The 17,886-nt window shown below is 46.6% G+C and overlaps 1 protein-coding gene and 1 long non-coding RNA gene across 2 annotated transcripts in view; one reads left to right on the top strand and one right to left on the bottom strand.

Moving 5' to 3' along the window:
- FIBCD1 (fibrinogen C domain containing 1) overlaps nucleotides 1-6,608 on the top strand; it is a 56,891-nt gene extending 50,283 nt beyond the window's left edge. The window contains exons 6-7 of the mRNA XM_036751082.1: nucleotides 3,420-3,599; nucleotides 6,325-6,608. Of these exons, the coding sequence (XP_036606977.1) occupies nucleotides 3,420-3,599; nucleotides 6,325-6,584 (440 nt within the window). The 3' untranslated portion in view covers nucleotides 6,585-6,608. The remainder of the gene's footprint in view (nucleotides 1-3,419; nucleotides 3,600-6,324) is intronic.
- Nucleotides 3,051-16,634, bottom strand: LOC118843439. The gene is made up of 3 exons (XR_005009914.1): nucleotides 16,441-16,634; nucleotides 15,971-16,070; nucleotides 3,051-3,213 (listed from the first exon to the last, which is right to left on the bottom strand). It is a non-coding gene; the product is annotated as an uncharacterized LOC118843439 (long non-coding RNA).
- Between the last annotated feature and the right edge of the window lie 1,252 nt (nucleotides 16,635-17,886).

Below are 17,886 nucleotides of genomic sequence, written 5' to 3'. Positions count from 1 at the left end.
ATTTTGAACAGTTGGTTCATTAAGCTATGTGACATCATGAATTAATATCAGAATTTTGATTAGTGACTAGTACACTTATTTCTATTATTTGATACTTTGAGAACTCTGTGATTTTATTGATGTACCTCCTCCCAGTGTTGCCAATTGTGACCACCTGTGTCTTCCCCTGCTTTGCAACTCTCATCCATAATCTCCCATAAATCCTCCAGAATGGGGTCCATCCAAAGTGTTGGTAGCTTTCCTCTAGAAATGAACATTTCATGAAAACCAATGGAATATGTGGGCTATCCAATGGCTGACTCTCTCCTTTCTCTCTCTCTCTCTCTCTCTCTCTCTCTCTCTCCCTGCCCCTCTCCCTCCCTCTCACCCTCTTTCTTTGTCTCTCTCCTCCCACAATAACTAACTTATTTCCTTTAATATCCATACTTACTTATGATCATAGCCTTTTTCCTTCATAATTCTTCATTAGTCATATGTTGTTGCCTGTCCATTGTTCTTTTGATGACATGTAACTTTAATTCTTCAGAGAGTTTGCTATATTCCATTACTCATGGTCATATAGCACCCCAGGAGAACATTTATTCATAAAATGTGGCTCTCTCTTACTCAAATTACCTCTTCTTTTGCCCCAAGCCTACCACACAGCCTTGGGCATCATGGGAGAGAGAACTGAGTATAGCAGGGGTCCAACAGATTTGAGGTCAAAACCAGCAGGTTATCAGCAGTGACAAAGGACTGGGAACTACTAACCTAGACATTTTTTCTTCTTTCAATTGGAACTAGGAGGTGGAAGGTTCCTCACTGAAACTAGAGAGGGGAAGATTCTTGCTGTCTTCTCTTCCCATTAAAATGCACACATTAAAAGCACGGGGCTTAGAGTTCTAGGATGAGAGGCAGCAGGGAGAGATTGAGAGAGACGTAAACCTCACTGATGAAATGTCACTTGCTGCTGATAACTCATAAGGTGTTTAATTAAATGCCCTCTTAATCAAGAGCTAATCAAACCAGCAGGAAAGCTGTATGTGGGGGGTAGTTATGTGTGCATGTGCGTCTGCGGGTGTGTGTGCTCACGCATGCAGTATCTGAAGTCAGCCCTACACTGAGGTGAAGTATGCTAGAAGAAGGAAGGGAGGGAAAGACGGAATGGACAAAGTAGATGAATTTTAGAACTGGAAGAGTTCTATTAGAGACTATTAGACTATTAGAGTTTAAAGGAGCTTTAAACCAGAGAACACCCGAGCCATCAAGGACTATAGAAGGCTGAATATCAGAGCCAAAGAGGACCTTAGGACACAGAAGGGACATTAGATCATCCACTATTCTGCTGACCTGGAGAAATTGGGAGAAGAATTTGGGGTATTGCAAGAACACAGCAATTGTGGGCATTTGTCCATATCCCCTTCTGCTGTCACTATCTTAATACTGGTAAATTTGGAGGATAACTCCTAACCATGTGTCTACCTAAGAATAATCTGTTATGATTTGGTTCCATGGGGACAGGGGGAAGTAAGAGTATAGTTCCACCTATACTATTAATGATGGCACCTGTATGAACTTGGGGAAGTCACTTCCTCTCTCCAGGCCTCAGTTTTCCCATCTGTAAGGTGGGGATGGAATAAGGAAAGAGATTTGAGTAGAGGACTTCTAAAGCTCTTCTGGTTCTGCTATTCTGTGTCCTAAGATCACTTTCAGAAAGTTCTGACATTCTACATTCTAAGGTCCTTCAGAGCATCAATAGTCTCTGGTTTAGAGTTCCTTCCAGCTCTAACATTCCATTTTGATGTCCCTTCCACCTCTAACATTCTGTTTTAAGGTCCCTTCTAGCTCTAGTAGTCTAGGGTCTAAGGTCCCATCAGGCTCAACATTATAGGTTCTCAGGTTACTTTTGGCTCTATCATTTTATAATCCTATGGATCCATTCTAAAATAGTCCAGCAATCCACAAGAATTTTTGGTAAGGCTTAGGCTTTAGTTTTGCTATGGACTTGTGGTTTCCTACGAGTAAGGCACTCCCTCCACCAATGCAGAGTGCAGCTCATCCATAACTTTTAGTCCTAGGGAGGTGCCTAAGGCATTGAGAAGTCAGTTGACTTGCCCCTGGCCAGAGGTGAGTGTGCTTCAGAGTGAAAGCTTGAACCTTGAACCAGATCTTCCTGACTCCAAGACCACTGTTCTCTATCCATGCTACTCTCTTTCATAAGTTCTATTTAATAAAAATCTTTGAGGAAGGGAGGAAACTGAAGGGGGGAGGGCTGAGACATTACTTTCTTCTCCCAGGCAACATATCCATTATGAATAGATGTACGCAGGAAGAAGCAGGCAGCTAGGTAGTGAAGTGGATAGAGTTCTGAGCCTTGGGTCAGGAAAACTCATCTTCTTGAGTTCAAATATGACCTCTGACACTTACTGAGTGACCCTGGGTGAGTCACTGAACCTTGTTTGTCTCAGTTTCCTCATCTGTAAAATGAGCTGGAGAAGGAAATGGCAAGCCATGTTAGTATGTCTGTCAAGAAAACCCCAAGTGGGGTCACAAAGAATTAGACACAACCAAAAAATAATTGAACGAAATTTGTTGTTTGTTGTTTGTCCTTCATATTTGAAGAAGACCAAAATGACATCACGATATTGGGGTCAAGGTATGCTATGTTTGATTGCGGCTGATTAGACCATTACAAGTTCAGAAGGCTCTACCACAGGCCAGCCACAAATAGTCCATTGGAACTTTTGTGATGGAGATGCCTCATGTTTTCTTTGTGCTACTGTGATTCTGTATTGCTTGTAGAACACAATGCCTTCTTTAATGGGGCCATACCATGTTGGGCCATCCTGTGTCAGCATCTCCCATGTCTCACAAATGCAACATAAAGTTCTTTAGAGAGACCTTTGAGAGTGTCCTTGTATCGCTTCTTCTGATCTTCTTGTGAGTGCTTGCCTTGTGTGAGTTCTCTGTGAAGCAGTCTTTTAGGTAAACCTATGTTTGGCATTCAGACTATGCGACCAGCCCATCGGAGTTGGGCTCTCTGCACTAGAGTTTGAATGCTTGGCACTTCAACGCGAGAAAGGACCTCAGTGCCTGGTACCCTGTCCCGCCAGATGATCTTCAGAATCTTCCTAAGACAATTCAATAGAAGCTGTTTAGTTTCCTGGTATGGCGCTGGCGGAGTGTCCGGGTTTCACAGGCACGCAACAGGGTCAGCACAATGGCTCTGTGGACCTTCAGTCGAATGAACAACAACATACAGGAAGAAGGAACTAGTATAAGGGCTAGGGGGGTGGTTATAATACACATTTCCATTCGAGAGCATCGTTCTGCTTTCTGGAGCTATAAAACTTGATTTGTGTTGCGCCTGAGTTCCCACGATGCGCCAAACCCCTCACAGATCCCCATCAGTCTCCCTCACTTGTCTCCCTCGCTCTTAGGGCTCAAGAGGATTCACGCTCTGACCATGCAGGCCACCTATGAGCTGCACATAGACTTAGAGGACTTTGACAATGGCACAGCCTATGCCCACTATGGAAACTTTGCTGTGGGATTGTTCTCCGTGGACCCAGAGGAGGACGGCTACCCAATCACCATTGCTGATTACTCTGGCACTGCAGGTATGGTTCAGGGGATGGGCTAGCTCAGCAGGGTCCAGCTTGGATATTGGAATTTGCATCAGAATCACCCAACAGTGGGTTGAGGAGAGTATCCAGGCAGATACAGATGGGTTCTGGGTAGATGTTCTCCCCATCAACGGAGTCTTGTTGGGTTAACCTTTGGTGCTTGACCTAAAAGCTCTTTTCTAAATCTAGACCCTGGGAGAGGAAACATAAAGCTCGAAGACAGAATTAGCCTAAGGGAACAGGAGCAAATCAAGACAATAACAGAAGTCCTGTGCTTTGGGGGACTAAGTAGGATGGGCAGTGGTACAGAGAAGTAGCAGATGGAGGAGGGAAAGCTGGTACCAAAGACTCCTCCACTCAAAGGCCTCAGTCCCTCCTATTTCCTTTCCACCATTTCCATGGGGCTAAGGCTGCCTGGACTTGAACCTCCGGGTCCCTATTAGGTTACCCACCTGCTGTAAGTCTGGCCTACATGTTCATTTTTCACCCATTTTTACCTGTATACTGTGATGAGGCCACCCTCTGCCTAACTCCTCTAGGAAGACTCCACGGGCATTGAACGATGCTCTAGACCAAGACTGCTTCAACTTTTTCCACTCAAGATCCCTTTTCCAGTTTCAGCAATGTTAACTGGCATTGCATGGCCTGAGGGCATGGGCATGCAGAGTGCGCATGCTTTGTGTTCAGAACCAAGGCTGCAGTGAAGTTGCTCGATACAACACAGTTTAAGAAGTACTGTCTAGACCATTGCCAGCCATGCACACCTCTTTCCACAATCCCTTGGATTACTTCTATCCTTGTTCCCCTCACCTGGGGATGAAGCCCTCCAGTTCCATCCCCCTACACACACACACACACACACACACACACACACACACACATACACACACATATATTCTCTCTCTCTTCCCCCCACCCCACCCAGGTTTCTCTAGTCTTGATGATGACCCATAGGACTAAAGCTTGTCCAACGAGCTATTTTAGAGCTGGATTGCATGAACAAGGAAACATATCCATCAGGCCAGTTCAGAGGTGGCCATGGACGGGCAGGCCAAGACTGGATCTCAATGCTCTATCTGGCCACTCTCCTTAGTGCAAATAGTCATTAAGACTATTGGTGGATCCTGGCTGTTCAGAACGAGAATTCTGGGCACTGTCTTGAGAGGGACTTACCTGGCATAGGGTACAGGGACTAGGGGCTAGGAAGGCAGTGGAAGGCTTTATCCACAAGAGCCTTGGGTGGAAAGAACACTGCACTAGGAGTCAGTAGACCTGGTCTTCACCTGAGGAAGCCAAACCAGTTGTCACTTCAGGTGCCCCCTCCTATAGAAGCCCTTTGTGGTGGTCTTAGATGCCAGCATTCTCAGCTCCTCAGATGATCTCACCTGTCCTTATGGCACAGGATACACATGTTGTATCCCAGGGCAGGGCCTGTTTTTCTTCTTTGTCGAGTTCCCTAGTGCTAACAGAGTGCCTTGCATATAGTACACACTTGATAAGTTTAAGCTGCATTGAATTTAAGAAAAGCCATAACCATCAAATATGCAGAGCACGGTACAAAGTTAGGGAGGAAATGCAATTTCTTAGAAAAGATGAGGTCAGCTTAAGCCTAGGTCTCTGGTCGCCTTGTCTGCTTTGTTTCTTTGCCTGATTGACGGTGATTGAACTATGATCCTGGGCTGGTTATGTTCAGGCTCAGAGGCAGTTGGAGGGGTTAGGAGAGCTGGAGTCCTCACTTGGTGCCTCTAGACACCCACTGCACTACTTCCTGCCGGAGAGAATAAGCCCAACCCCTGGCTGAGCTTGCCAGAAGACACACACCCGGAGGAAATTGTTTGGAATGTGTGGGACCAAGTTGAAAGGTGAAATATTGACTTAGCCGTCCCACAAACTGAATTGTGCTTTGCTTGTTTTGTCTCCACTTCCTGGGACAGGATAACCAAAGTCATGTTATCATTGCTGATACTTCAAGGCTTTATGTCAATGAATATTTGGGAGTCTTACATGTTTAGCATTTTGTGTGTCCGCTTGTGTAGAGAGAAAATATAGCTGTTCTACACCCAAAAGGAAAAAAAAATTAAATTTAAAACGAAGGCCCTGCCCTGATGGAGTTCACAATTTAGTAAACTAAATGCTTCCTTCCTTCTTTGGCCCTCATTTTCTGTCTCAGTCAGGTTGGGGGAGGGGCTTGGATGAGACAAAGACTAAGATTCCTTTTGAGCTCTGACATTCTGTGGCTTATGTTCCAGTGCCTACTCTGCTCCAGCCCATCACACCACTACAGGAAGCAAATGAGATATTGGGTGGGGATATCAACACAGGCCTGGTGGCTATGGGTCCATGGGCAAATCACAGGTCACAAATTTAGTGTCAGAAGGGACCTTAGTCCGATTCTGTTCATTATGCTCCGAAAAGTTGTCACTTGCCTAAAGTCACCAAGATAATAAATGCTGGAGGCAGGATCTGAACCCGCGTCTTCCTGACTCCAGTTCAAGTACTCTATCCGCTACCTTTTGAATTGAAGTTTCTTCCACCATAAAATGTAGATAATAACACTTATATTCTCCATTCCATAGAGTTTCTGTGGAAAAATAGATTTGAAAACCTTGAAGCACCAGAGAAATGTGAGCTATTATTTTTGTCTGTTTTGTGTGTGTGTGTGTGTGTGTGTGTGTGTGTGTGTGCGCGCGTGTGCACGCGCGTGTGTGTTGGCATACAGGTGATTCCTTCCTGAAACACAATGGTATGAAGTTTACCACCAAGGACCAAGACAACGACCACTCTGAGAATAACTGCGCGGCTTTCTACCACGGGGCCTGGTGGTATCGTAATTGTCACACCTCCAACCTCAACGGTCAGTACCTCCGGGGTCACCACTCCTCCTACGCGGATGGCATCGAGTGGTCCTCCTGGACAGGATGGCAGTATTCGCTCAAATTCACCGAGATGAAAATCCGACCAGTCAGAGAGGAAAATTAGAGTGGGACCAACAGCCCCCTCCCCATCCTCACTCACCTCTCTCTTCTCCCACCCCTGCGGCTCCACCCTCCTTTCTCTCCCCAAACTCTTGTGTTGTTTTGTCCATGAGTCAGGGCGAACTGTCCTCCCGCCACTGATGATATCACAGTGGTCCCTGCAGGCAAAGAGTTGAGAAAAGCCAGAGACAAAGATTCTTCTCCAGGTTCGGAGATGTAAAGTTTTCCTCCAGATCGATCAGCTGGTGGGAGGTAAATTTTGGAGGTATATATCAGGGTGTTTATATATATACATATATATATATACATACATACATATATGTATATATATATATATACACACACACACATACACACATACATACATACCTATTCACACCACTGGTAGCTATATCTAGGTTATGACACAAGTATGAAGATGACTTTAAGATCCATATTTTATACCTGCCCTAGATTTTTACTCATCCAATAGGTATTCTTGCCAGGTCTGGATCTAATTGGATTTGTCAAAATTCTGTTTCCCTGTGTCAAAAAGACACAATGGTAATAACAGTTTCCACCAGAGCTGGGGGTGCAAAAAGAAGAGAAGATGGGATTTGGGGGGCAGTGAGGAAGAATGGGTGTCTCAGGTGATGTTCAGGGGGAAAAGTCTTAAGGGACTCATCAAGGGGGCCATGAAGTAAGGAGCATGGATTTTTTTTTCCTTTGATCTCCTCTCTTGGGAGTGGGAGCTGGGTGACCTGAATCCAGCCAGGCTAACCCTCAGTCGCAGCATTCAGCCCTCCTTAAAGTTCTCCTCATCTGATCTCTGATTTGTCAATGGCGAATAGAGGTTGGCCTGGGCCTTCACGTAAAAGCAGTGTCCCTGGGGCCGTGAGATTGGCCCAGGCTGGATCAGAGATGGTGGAGGGGGCTCCCAAGCACCTACCCAGGTGTGATGGGCACAGATCAAAAAGCATGGTGGGGTGCACAAAGACCATGCTGGCACAAATTGGTGAGAGACTAGGGAAGGAGGCAGCTAATTTTTTGTGCCTCCCAGAAAGGATCTTTTTCTATACCTTGAGACCAGCCTGGACTTCCAAACCTTCACCTTCAGGCATCATGCAAGTCTCTACCTCCCCACCCCCACCCCAGCCTTTTCTGCAATCAGGATTCCCAAGCTGGGCTTATTCTCAACATCCTAGCCAGGGATGGGGAACCTGCCGCCTCAAGGCCACATATGGCCCTCTAGGTCCTTGGATGCAGCCTTTTGACAGTCCAAGTTTTACAGAACAAATCTTTTTATTAAGGGTATTTGTTATGTGAAGTTTGGATTCAGTCAAAGGGCTACACTCGAGGACCTAGAGGGCCACATGTGGCCTGGAGGCCACCCCTGTCTAGCCCAAACCCTACTAAGTGCAATGAAATTCACCTCCAGCCATGCTGTTGCTTCCCTGGTGGTTCTCCCATCCTCTGGTCTTGTAGCTGAGAATGGGCTGCAGCCCTGAGCCATACACTGACCTGTTAGCTCCTTTCCCTTAACTTGTCAGCTCTCAGACTGATCCCCAGGACAAGGCATTCCCTGAGCCAAAATGGCCTGGGAGACTCTGGGCTTTTATGGGCCAGGGGAGGCAGGGCTGTAGTCTGTGCCTGGCCTTCTAGGACTATGGAAAGAGAATCTCATTCAGTCTCAGAGCATGAAACCTTGTTTCCTTTGGAGAAGACCGATCCTCAGAGAGCCCTACCTTGTTCTGCCCCATACCTCTCTCACATGGGCCACCTATTTGGGCCAAGCCTGGCACTGGGGCTTTCTGCATGGGTCACAGAGCAGCTCTGTTGTCTGGGAGAACATTAACCCAACAGGAAGAGAGATGAGGAATGGAGGATACAAGGTGGGGTGGAGTGGGGTTGGGAGAGAGATTTGGAAAAGCTGCTTCTGTTGCCCCCAAAAGCATGTGGCAAAAGCAGATTGAGCTCAGTATTTTCTTGCCTGCTGCTATATCCCCAGACCCTGCAGTGAAAGACTCCCCATTCACGGCAAGTTCTTTTTCTTCTGTGCCAAGGAGGTAGTTATTGGCACAAGCTGTTTGGGGCCAAGCCCAGATGTTACAGCATGGGCTGTGTGCCCATCTCTTCCCTCCCACTTGCTGGTGGATAGGCTCAGCCTCAGGGCCAGGAGATGTGTGGCTCTGCCCTTCTGGGTGACCTGGGTATTGCTGGAGCGGTCATGGCTCTCCTGGGGAAAGTGCCCCCATCCATGGGCTCCACAGAAGGAGGCTCTGTCCCTCCTTCCCCCATGCTTCCCATCCCCTGTGGGCTTCGCAGTCATGGACCAGGCCCCTCAGTCCATAGAGAGAGCTCCAGACCAGGAATGTATGGTCCCCATAGTCTTGTGTTCCTCATTTAAAAAGCAAGGGGAGGAGGCAGCCCCAACCCAACCCTTCCTGCTGTGATTGCAGACTGTGGGTCCAGGTTGACAGAAATTCCCTCAGTCAGGAACTTCCCTCCGGCATCCTAACCCTCATTAGCAGGCAGAAGTAGTCATGGTTCAGTTGTCAGGGATGGTGGGTTTTTTTTCCCTCTGCTTCTTTTGAAGTCACCTTCCCTAGAAATGCAGCAAGGCCCTGCCCCCTGCTCACAGGGATTAGCACCAGCCAGCCCCTGAAAGCCAGGGGAGGGAGGCCTTCATTGTTCATACGATTTAGGATTTATAGCTGCCAGGGACCTCAGAGATCAGTAGCCCAGCTTCATCGTTTTACAGTGGCGCCTGAGGCCCACGAGATGAGATGACTTGCCCAAGGTTACACAGCCAGGAGATGCCAGAGCCACGATTGGAACCCATAACCTCTGACTTATAATTCTATCAGTCTTCCCATTATATCATCTGCTTGCTTTTCTGCTCAGGGTAGCTTTCACTCTCTCAGCCTAGAGGCATACCCTCGTCCCAGGTGAAGGATGGTTTGTTGACCTGCTGGGGCAGGGAGGTCAGGATGATGGCTTAATTCTGTCAAACTGACCAAGGGCAGGGAGCAGCAAAAGGAGAAAGGAGATGCAGCAGCTCGGTCACTGGGCAAGGCTCATTCCCCCAGGGATCAGTGAAAATACCATGTGGCACAAATAACCTGGGTGCTGGGCAAAGAGTCTGGCAAAAGGGCAGCGGGGCAAGAGGGTGGAGAAGGAGGCTGGAAGGAGTAAACTGTAATGTCAAGCTACACCACCTCCCAACTGCCAACCCTTTCACACACACACACACACACACACACACACACACACACACACGCATATGCACACGCACATGCACACACATGCACGTGCCATTCTTCGGAAAATGTGTTCAGATAAAAATAGGTAACGAGGTGTTGAGGGGAAGCCTTCAGGAGGCAGGAGGCTTGCATCTCTACCCTGGCCTTTACCACTAACTCATTGTATGACCTTGAATAAATCACATGATCTCTCTAGGTTGCAATTTCCTCATCTTCAAAATATAGTTGGACTACACTGTAACCATTATTGTTTGGCAATCTGGTAAAGCCCACGGCCCCCTTCTCAGAATAACTTTTTTAAACTATTGAAGGTGAAAATAAAGATATAAAATTTTTCCCCTATTAATTTAATGGACCCCTTGATACGTCTTCATGGACCTCAGGTTAAGAAATCTTGGACAAGAGGCTCTCTGAGGTCCTTCTAGCTCTGCACCCCATGACAGTATGAAGGTTCATGAAAAAGGAGGTTCACCTCAATTTTCTTCCCCTGGCAGTCATCAGGCACACCCACCTTTACTCCCCACAAAACCCTTTGCATTTCCAGGAAACACAGAAAATAAGGAAGCTTCACTGGAAATCTAGCAAAGACCAAAGGACAGTTGGGGTAAGTTTTGCCTCAGGGTAGGAAGGATGCATGGGTATATTTTAAAACACAGGTCATGGCTAGATCCTTTGGTACAGGCTGGCTAAGCTGTTTACCTTAAACATACCACCTTCCCACTCCAAGTCAAAAACAGATGATGAGCAAAGATGGAAGGGCCAAGTTGCTCACATTCTCCCTGACCTGGCTTGCTGGTGATTGTGCTCCAAAGCATGATGGACACCCTACCCTTTCCCTCCACTCCAGGCAGGGCCAGATGGAGGCCTAGGCCTAGAACCAAAGGGTAGATTTTCATTGTCCTGGCAACAGTCACGTCAGGGGTTCTAAAACCAACCTTACCTACTCTGTACTTCAAAGATTTACGATTTTATCAGTATGGGTGCTTCCTAGTCACAGATGACAAATCTTTCCTTCCCTTGCTAACCAGTTTCATGAGAAGTGGCAAATAAATAAATTCACAAGCCAGTGGCCAGTTTTCTGGACACGAGGCTTTCTGTACTTAACTAGGCTGGTCCTCACCAAGTGCATAGTAGAAGCATTTGGTAGAACCTGATGTGGCTTGTGATAGGTTGGCATCCACTTCAAGAACCCACGGGCCTCTCTACCCCCTGGTTGGGCATCAGAAGACCTTACAACTCTAACCCAATGCCTATTTACCCAAGGTTCCCTCTCTGCCCAAACATATTCATTTATTGACTTATTTTAAATTAAGGGTCTTGGAAAAGGAGTTTCCATTATCTCCAGTTCTAGAACTTAGGAACTGAGGCAGGCAGAGTCCCTGAGGTCCCCAGTCTTTGCAAAGGAAGGCTGCAGAGCTATGGCTAGCCCCGAGGGCCAAGATCCCCAAGGCCTCACTTTGGTTAGGACCTAGGCGAGCTGACTTCCCTCTCTGTGAGACTTGCGTGGGAAGTGCCAAGCATTTTCAGATCTGTCACCAAACAAACTCCTGGTGAGATGTTAATTGATTCACAGATGCACATGAATCAGAAGGCACAGAAGGCAACTTGCCCTTTTTTTTGGCTGTCACACAGATGAGAGGCAGCAGCGCTTGGGTGGAGGAAGAGCAAAGTCTAGTGGTTAGAGCCAAGGAAAGGCAGCTCTGAGCTCCAAAGTCTGGCTCCCAATTCCGATGTGGCTCAGCAGACTGATTCAGCCTTCTAACTTCTCCTGACTTCAATAACTCTGCCTGTCAAATTAAGGTTGAACACCTATTCCCCTGGGAAGCCTGAATAGTAAAGGTGCCCCTAAGTTCTTAAATGTACTTGGAAGAGCTGGAACTAGGAATTTTCGCAGTTAGGGCAAGTACCTCAAGCCTTCAAGGGGCAAACTTCAAGAAGCGCTCTGTTTGTTTTCCCCAGGGAGGAAGGCAGGGGAGGGGAGTGGCAGATGCAAGTGGAGCTTGCCCCAGCCTGCCATCTGCCAGCTTTCTCTTTTGACTAATTATTCTTGCTAACTAGGTGCTAACCTCTGTGGTTTCTATGCTCCTGAAGCATGCATGTACCATAGGCACCCCTTAAATTCAGCACCCTGGGGCAAGGTTGCCCCATGTTGCCAACCAATTGCGCACTCTGTGGGGATGGGAGTTGGTTCATGTCCTATGTAAGGACAGGGCATATCCTCTTCCTACCACTGCTATCTTTCACAAACTGAAGCAGAAAATCTCAGCCCATACCATTGTCACATCCTGCCAGGGGCTAGTGAGGGTTTTGTTGCTGTTGAGTCGTTTCAGTCACGTCTACTCTCCATGCCCCCATTTGGGGTTTTCTTGGCAAAGATACTGGAGTAATTTGCCATTTCCTTCTCTAGCTCATTTTGCAGATGAGGAAACTGAGGCAAACAGGGTTAAGTGACTTGCCCAGGGTCACATAGCTAATAAGTGTCTGAGGCTGGATTTGAACTCAGGAAGACGAGTCTTCCTGACTCCAGGCCTGGTACTCCATGAAGGACTTTAGTGAGGTTCCATTCCAGAACTTGTTTTCTGGCTTTTCCAACACATAGAGGACACAGTAAGGAAAGGGCCGGTGGTTTTGCTTGTCCCCTCTCGTACTCCTGGTCCACACTTTTCATGCAGGCTGGATTGGCTAGTACTTGCGCTAGAGATTTTCTTGCATTTTCAGAGAGAGGTTGCTTCAGATAGGGAAAAGGCTCTTAGATTTGGAATCAAAGATGTAGGTTTGAGTTCTAGCCCTGCCACTTTCCTAGTTGTATGACCTCAAGGAAGATATTTTCCCTCTTCAGTTCTCAGTTTACTCATCTATAAAACGGGATGATAGTTGGTAGTAATAGTAATACACCTACTATGCAAAGGAATAAGTGAGATCATGTATGTAAATGTTAAAGTGAGATAAAAATGTAAGCTATTATTATTATTATTGTAATTTTTTTCCTCCTGATTACGAGCACAGAGAGGTTGCATTTCATTTAGCAAAACAAAAACTCTAAAAAAAAATCAGCAACTTAATTCTTTAGTCCTGCCCTGCCTCCCCCCCAAAAGCATCAGAATATATACTATATACACACATATCATATACATGTATATATTACATATACATACATATATGCTGTGTATATATAACCATACATACATGTACATGTATCTATAAATATATATGTGGGTTTATCTATCTATCTGGTAGCACATCCTTCTCTTTCCTAAGCACTCCCTTCCCCAGCAGGAAGATTTTTAAAGACCCAAATTTGCTTGCTGGACACCGAGGCTGACACAAAACTGACCCCTCCACTTTTGCCCTGAGCATCATCAGCCTGGGAACTCCCCAGCAGGAAGCCCAGGCAAGAAGCAAAGGTTGGATTGCAAACAGTTTTCAAATTAATTTTCCCCTTGCAATCACATGTGACTAGTTTTGATAGAGCTTGCACTTGGGCATGGATGTGAGCTTGTGCCTGCTAAGCTTTTCCCGCTGTTGCTCCTCTCCTCTCCTCCCCCCGCCCAGGCATCCTCCACACACGTTGCTGGAAGGAGCCTTCTACCTCCTCCCAGGGACTTTACTCCTCTGGTGTCTGCCCTTCTTGGCTTTGCTTTGGGGCCAAAAACTTAGCTTGCATTTGAGCCAGAAGCAGTTGAATCCCCACGTCACCCCCTAGGAATCTCTAAGTGAGTTGGTTTGGAGCTGCCAAGAAGATATTTAATACAGTCTGAGGATGCAGGGATTGTGGGGGATTAGGTGGGAATATGGTCCCACCATCTTGGATCACTCTGAACCTGCCTAAGAGGGCATTGTCTGTGCGCAGGCGGTCAGGAGCAGAGACAAAGGAGGCTGAGAGGGGAGTAGGAGTGCGGGAGGGACCCCATGACATGGATGGACCACTGCAGCAGAAACAGCTCTTTCTCCTGAGGTTTCAGTAAAGAGGACTCCACATTTCCTGGAAACCTGGTACAGTAGAAAGATTAAGGTAACCCCACTTTAACTCTGCCATGAGCTTGTGTGACAATGGGCAAGTCAGTTCATCTCTCACCTCAAGCCACTTTCCTCATCTGTAAAGTGGGGCTAAGAATAATTTGTCTGTCTGCCTGGCTACCCTGCTGGGTTATTGTCAAGCTCTAACTGGATAATGTATATATTTGACAATGTGGTTTGAGAGCTATGAAGTGATGGATATATGCATCCATCCACGTATGTACACGTATATACAAACACATACACAATGATAGTTATGCCCCCCCTTCTCAACTGCCCCCATGCACATTTTCCCAAACCACATTTGAAGCTGTTAGGTGAGTATCTCCCTTTCTGGACCACAGCAGGAGATGTATCACACAGGTAGAAAGCCCATGCTTCCAGGGAATGGTAGTGAGCTGGGGCAGGTGTTGCTTAGGGACTTGGCTAGCCACACCCACCGCTCCCCTGCTGATCAAAGCCTCTCTGAACAGAAGTCAGCTATAGACGTGGTGCCACAGCCTCCCCCCAGGCCATGGCCCAGCATTCCTGACTGTGACATTGCAGAGCTACCTGGGGGGGGGGCGGGGTTCCTGTTTCTGGGGGCATGGCTATGAGACTGCTAGTCTGAAACGGAGCTAGAGACCACCTGCAGGAGAAGGGGGCTTTCTGTCCACTGGACTAAGGGCAAAAGGTACGGAGCATGGAAACCGAATTGGACAGAGAGAGGCTGACCTCTCTTGTGTTAATAAAATGAAAGAGATGGATAGCAGTGGAAAGAAAATTGATTCTGTAGTCAAAGGACCTGGGTTCAGATGCCACCTCTGATGCTTACTAATGGTGTGACCTTGGATAAATCACTTGGTCCTTTGCTTCTTCTAATGTAAAATGGGGGTGGGGGAGGGTTGGATTAGATGGTCTGAGGTCCCGCCCAAGTTGAGACCTATCCATCTATGATTGTGTAGATCTTCTTGGAAGTCCCTTCTGGCTCTAACATCCTATGTCCTAAAGTTCCTTCCAGCTCTAGCATCCTAAGTTCTATGTTCTAAGATCCCTCCTGTCGTTAATATGCTTTGATTCTAGACAGAACAAGTTCTTTCCTAGCTAACTCCTGTTGGGCCATGGGCCCCCACTGTTTTTCAGAAGTCTGTGTCTAGGTGTTGGTTGAAGCTGCTGGAACAAATGTGATGTTTAATGGTCCAATACATATAAGTAGCGTGTGATTGGTGTCTCTCTCTTTACATGGATTTCCAATCTCCTTAAATAAAATAAAGGAACTCATTCTGACCTTTCTTTCTTCACTGTCTCTCGCATCTTTGAGCTTTCTTGAGATATTCCATTTCCATAGATAGCTGTAGGGCTCCTATGTTATATCTTTGTGTGTACGGATAAGAAACCTGTTAATGAGGCTCATAGGATAGAGGGCAAGACTAATCCCTTCCTTATTCACAGGTGACCCTATCAGAGCAAGGGTTTACTGGCCCAGTCCATCCATTCAGAATCCTATGACTGAGGTGTGGTTTATATGAATCTTGGTAATAATGCAACATTATAGAGGGATTCTATGCTGTGGGTTGCCGAGTGACAAATTGTCCTTGTGGGTCCTCTTTGGTTACTGAGACTAATTGTTTTCTTAACCACTGTTCTGATGTGTTAATACCCCTTAATAAGAACTAAAAGCCCCTAGTGTCTAGTCATTAAAAAAATGACAACAATCACCACCAGAGGTTAACGATGTAATGGTCCCAGAATCTGAATCTATGAATGCACTTTTCTTATATATGTATGTATATGGCCAAGGATATCCACTCAGGTCAAATCCTTTTACAACAAATAACATCTTTTAAAAATCTATGTGTAGTGAAAATATTTCAATGGCCCACGTGAGGGGTGGTGTTGTGCAGTAGAAAGAGCGCTGGACTTGGAGTCAAGGGACCTGGGTTGGAATCACTGATCCAAAAATTACTAACTGGGTGACTTTGGACAAGTTATTTAAACCACATTTTCCCATCTGTAAAACGGAGGCATTAATATTTGTACTACCTGTCTCTCGGGGTTGTCATGGGAAAAGTGCTTTGTAGATTTCAGAGTACTACAGAGATGGGAGTGGTTATTATTTGATACAAGAAAATTTCAGTACATAAGAACTCACCACTTCCTTGAGTTGGTCATAACAGGTTTGACGCATGCATGTATTTTTTCTTGTTCTTTCAAATCAGCATAAATCTCCCAACAGGGATCATCCTCTGGGTCTATGGATGGGATTGAAAAGGCTAAAGTGAGATCAAGTTCTTTTACACGGTGCCCAAAGAACGGGCAGACACCACTGCAGGCCTTAATCCTTGTAACTGCCTACGTGCCTCCAGGCTCGGTGGTTTGTCTGGGTCTACGAAGCCGTAGCAAAACAGAGAAGTTGTCCAAATGTGCTGAATCTGACCACGTCAGAGCTCCTCTTTCTCTCCTTATGTCCACCTCTCATCCAAAAGATAGAAGAGCTCCTCTTTCTCTCCTTATGTCCACCTCTCATCCAAAGATAGCAATCACCTTCATGACTGGGACCTTGCTATCACACCCAGGGCAGTGCCTTCCCTGGACTCTGCCCTCCCACAAGGCCCGTCTTACCTATGGTGTGTCCTGCATTTTTCAGGGAGGATCCCAGAAAAGATCTGATGAATTCATTGTTGCAAAAGTGCTAAAAGTTAATAAGGCTTAAGAATCCAGGAGACCCGGGTTCTAGTCCGAGTTTTTCAAGTAACTTGCTGAGTGACCTTTTGTGGGCCTCACTTTCTCCATCTACAGAAATGGGAGGAGGTGGACGTAGGGCTAACTCTAAAGTTCTTTCCAGGTCCAAAGTCCAAGGGTCAGATTAAACAACCCAGTTAACCCACAGAACTGTGATGTTTGCATCCTGCCCAAAGGTTGGTCCCACTAGGCTCATTTCCTTAAAAGTCTGCTTTTACTGCCCAGCTCATCAATCTCAGCAATAAATTCTCCTCTGAATTTACCTTGGCAACATTAAAAGACTTTCTGCTCAGAAGCTGGCATGGAATTAACCCCTGCAGTTTTGTGATTGACATGTGCTTTTTCCCTCTGTTGAACTTTCTGGGAACCCAAAACCTACCCGTCAACCATTCCTGGGGGGCCAACTTCTCAGAGGCAAAAGTAGCAAGCTCAGGCCTCACCTCTCTTATCCCTGGTCCACACTTCCCAGGAACTGGCCTCATTCCCTGAAGGCAGCCAGGGGGGTGCTTAGATGCTCAAAGAAGAAATAGAGAAAATTGTTTTTCAGCCCAGATGCTCTGGTGACATGTGTTTGTGGAGCATAAGCCGACGGTACGCCTCTGGATTCGGGGGGATGGGCACAGAATCCCCATGTCTGTACCCCCCAAACCACAGTATGTTCCCACAGAGGCAGCAGATAGGATCCGGGGAGGCAGAGGCTGTGTTTGGCGTCGCTTCCAAGGCAGGACAAGAAGGAGTAATGGAAAGCACGGTGGGCTTGGAGTGAGGCGAGGCCTGGTTTCTAAGCCTGCTCTAAAACTAACGTGATTTGGGTCAAGTTGCTAAATCTCCCTCAGCCTCAGCTTTCTCACCAAGGTCTGTAGTATTTACTTCGTGGAGTTCTAGAAGAATACAGTAACGGCAACAGCAATAAAATCATTTCTAAAGTGGCTTATGGTTTACAAAGCACTTTACACGTGACCTAACCCCAGTTACCTCATCTTATCCTTACAGTAACTCTGCAAGGTGGGCCCTCTTATTACACCCATTTCACAGACACAGAAACTGAGGCAGACAGAGGTTACAACTTGCCCAGGGTCCTACAACTTGTGTGTGGGGTAAAATGTGAACTCAGGTCTTCCCGACCCCAGGCCCGATGATCCCTCCACTGTACCACCTGGCTGACAAATGATGTACTGTCCCTTGTAAACCTTAAAGTAATATATAGATATCACCTATTATTGTTGTCCCTTTCTCACCTCCATCTCCATCCCCATCCCCCTCCCCAAAGATGCTGGATGTTCTCACTCTGCCTTCTGCCTACTGAAGGCCTCCTATTTTATTGTT

This window comes from Trichosurus vulpecula, chromosome 3, assembly GCF_011100635.1.
Source record: "Trichosurus vulpecula isolate mTriVul1 chromosome 3, mTriVul1.pri, whole genome shotgun sequence".
In the NCBI taxonomy this organism is placed as follows: domain Eukaryota; kingdom Metazoa; phylum Chordata; class Mammalia; order Diprotodontia; family Phalangeridae; genus Trichosurus; species Trichosurus vulpecula.
The sequence above is the reverse complement of the archived record's forward strand: the minus strand, read 5'-3'. Positions and strand labels throughout refer to the sequence as shown.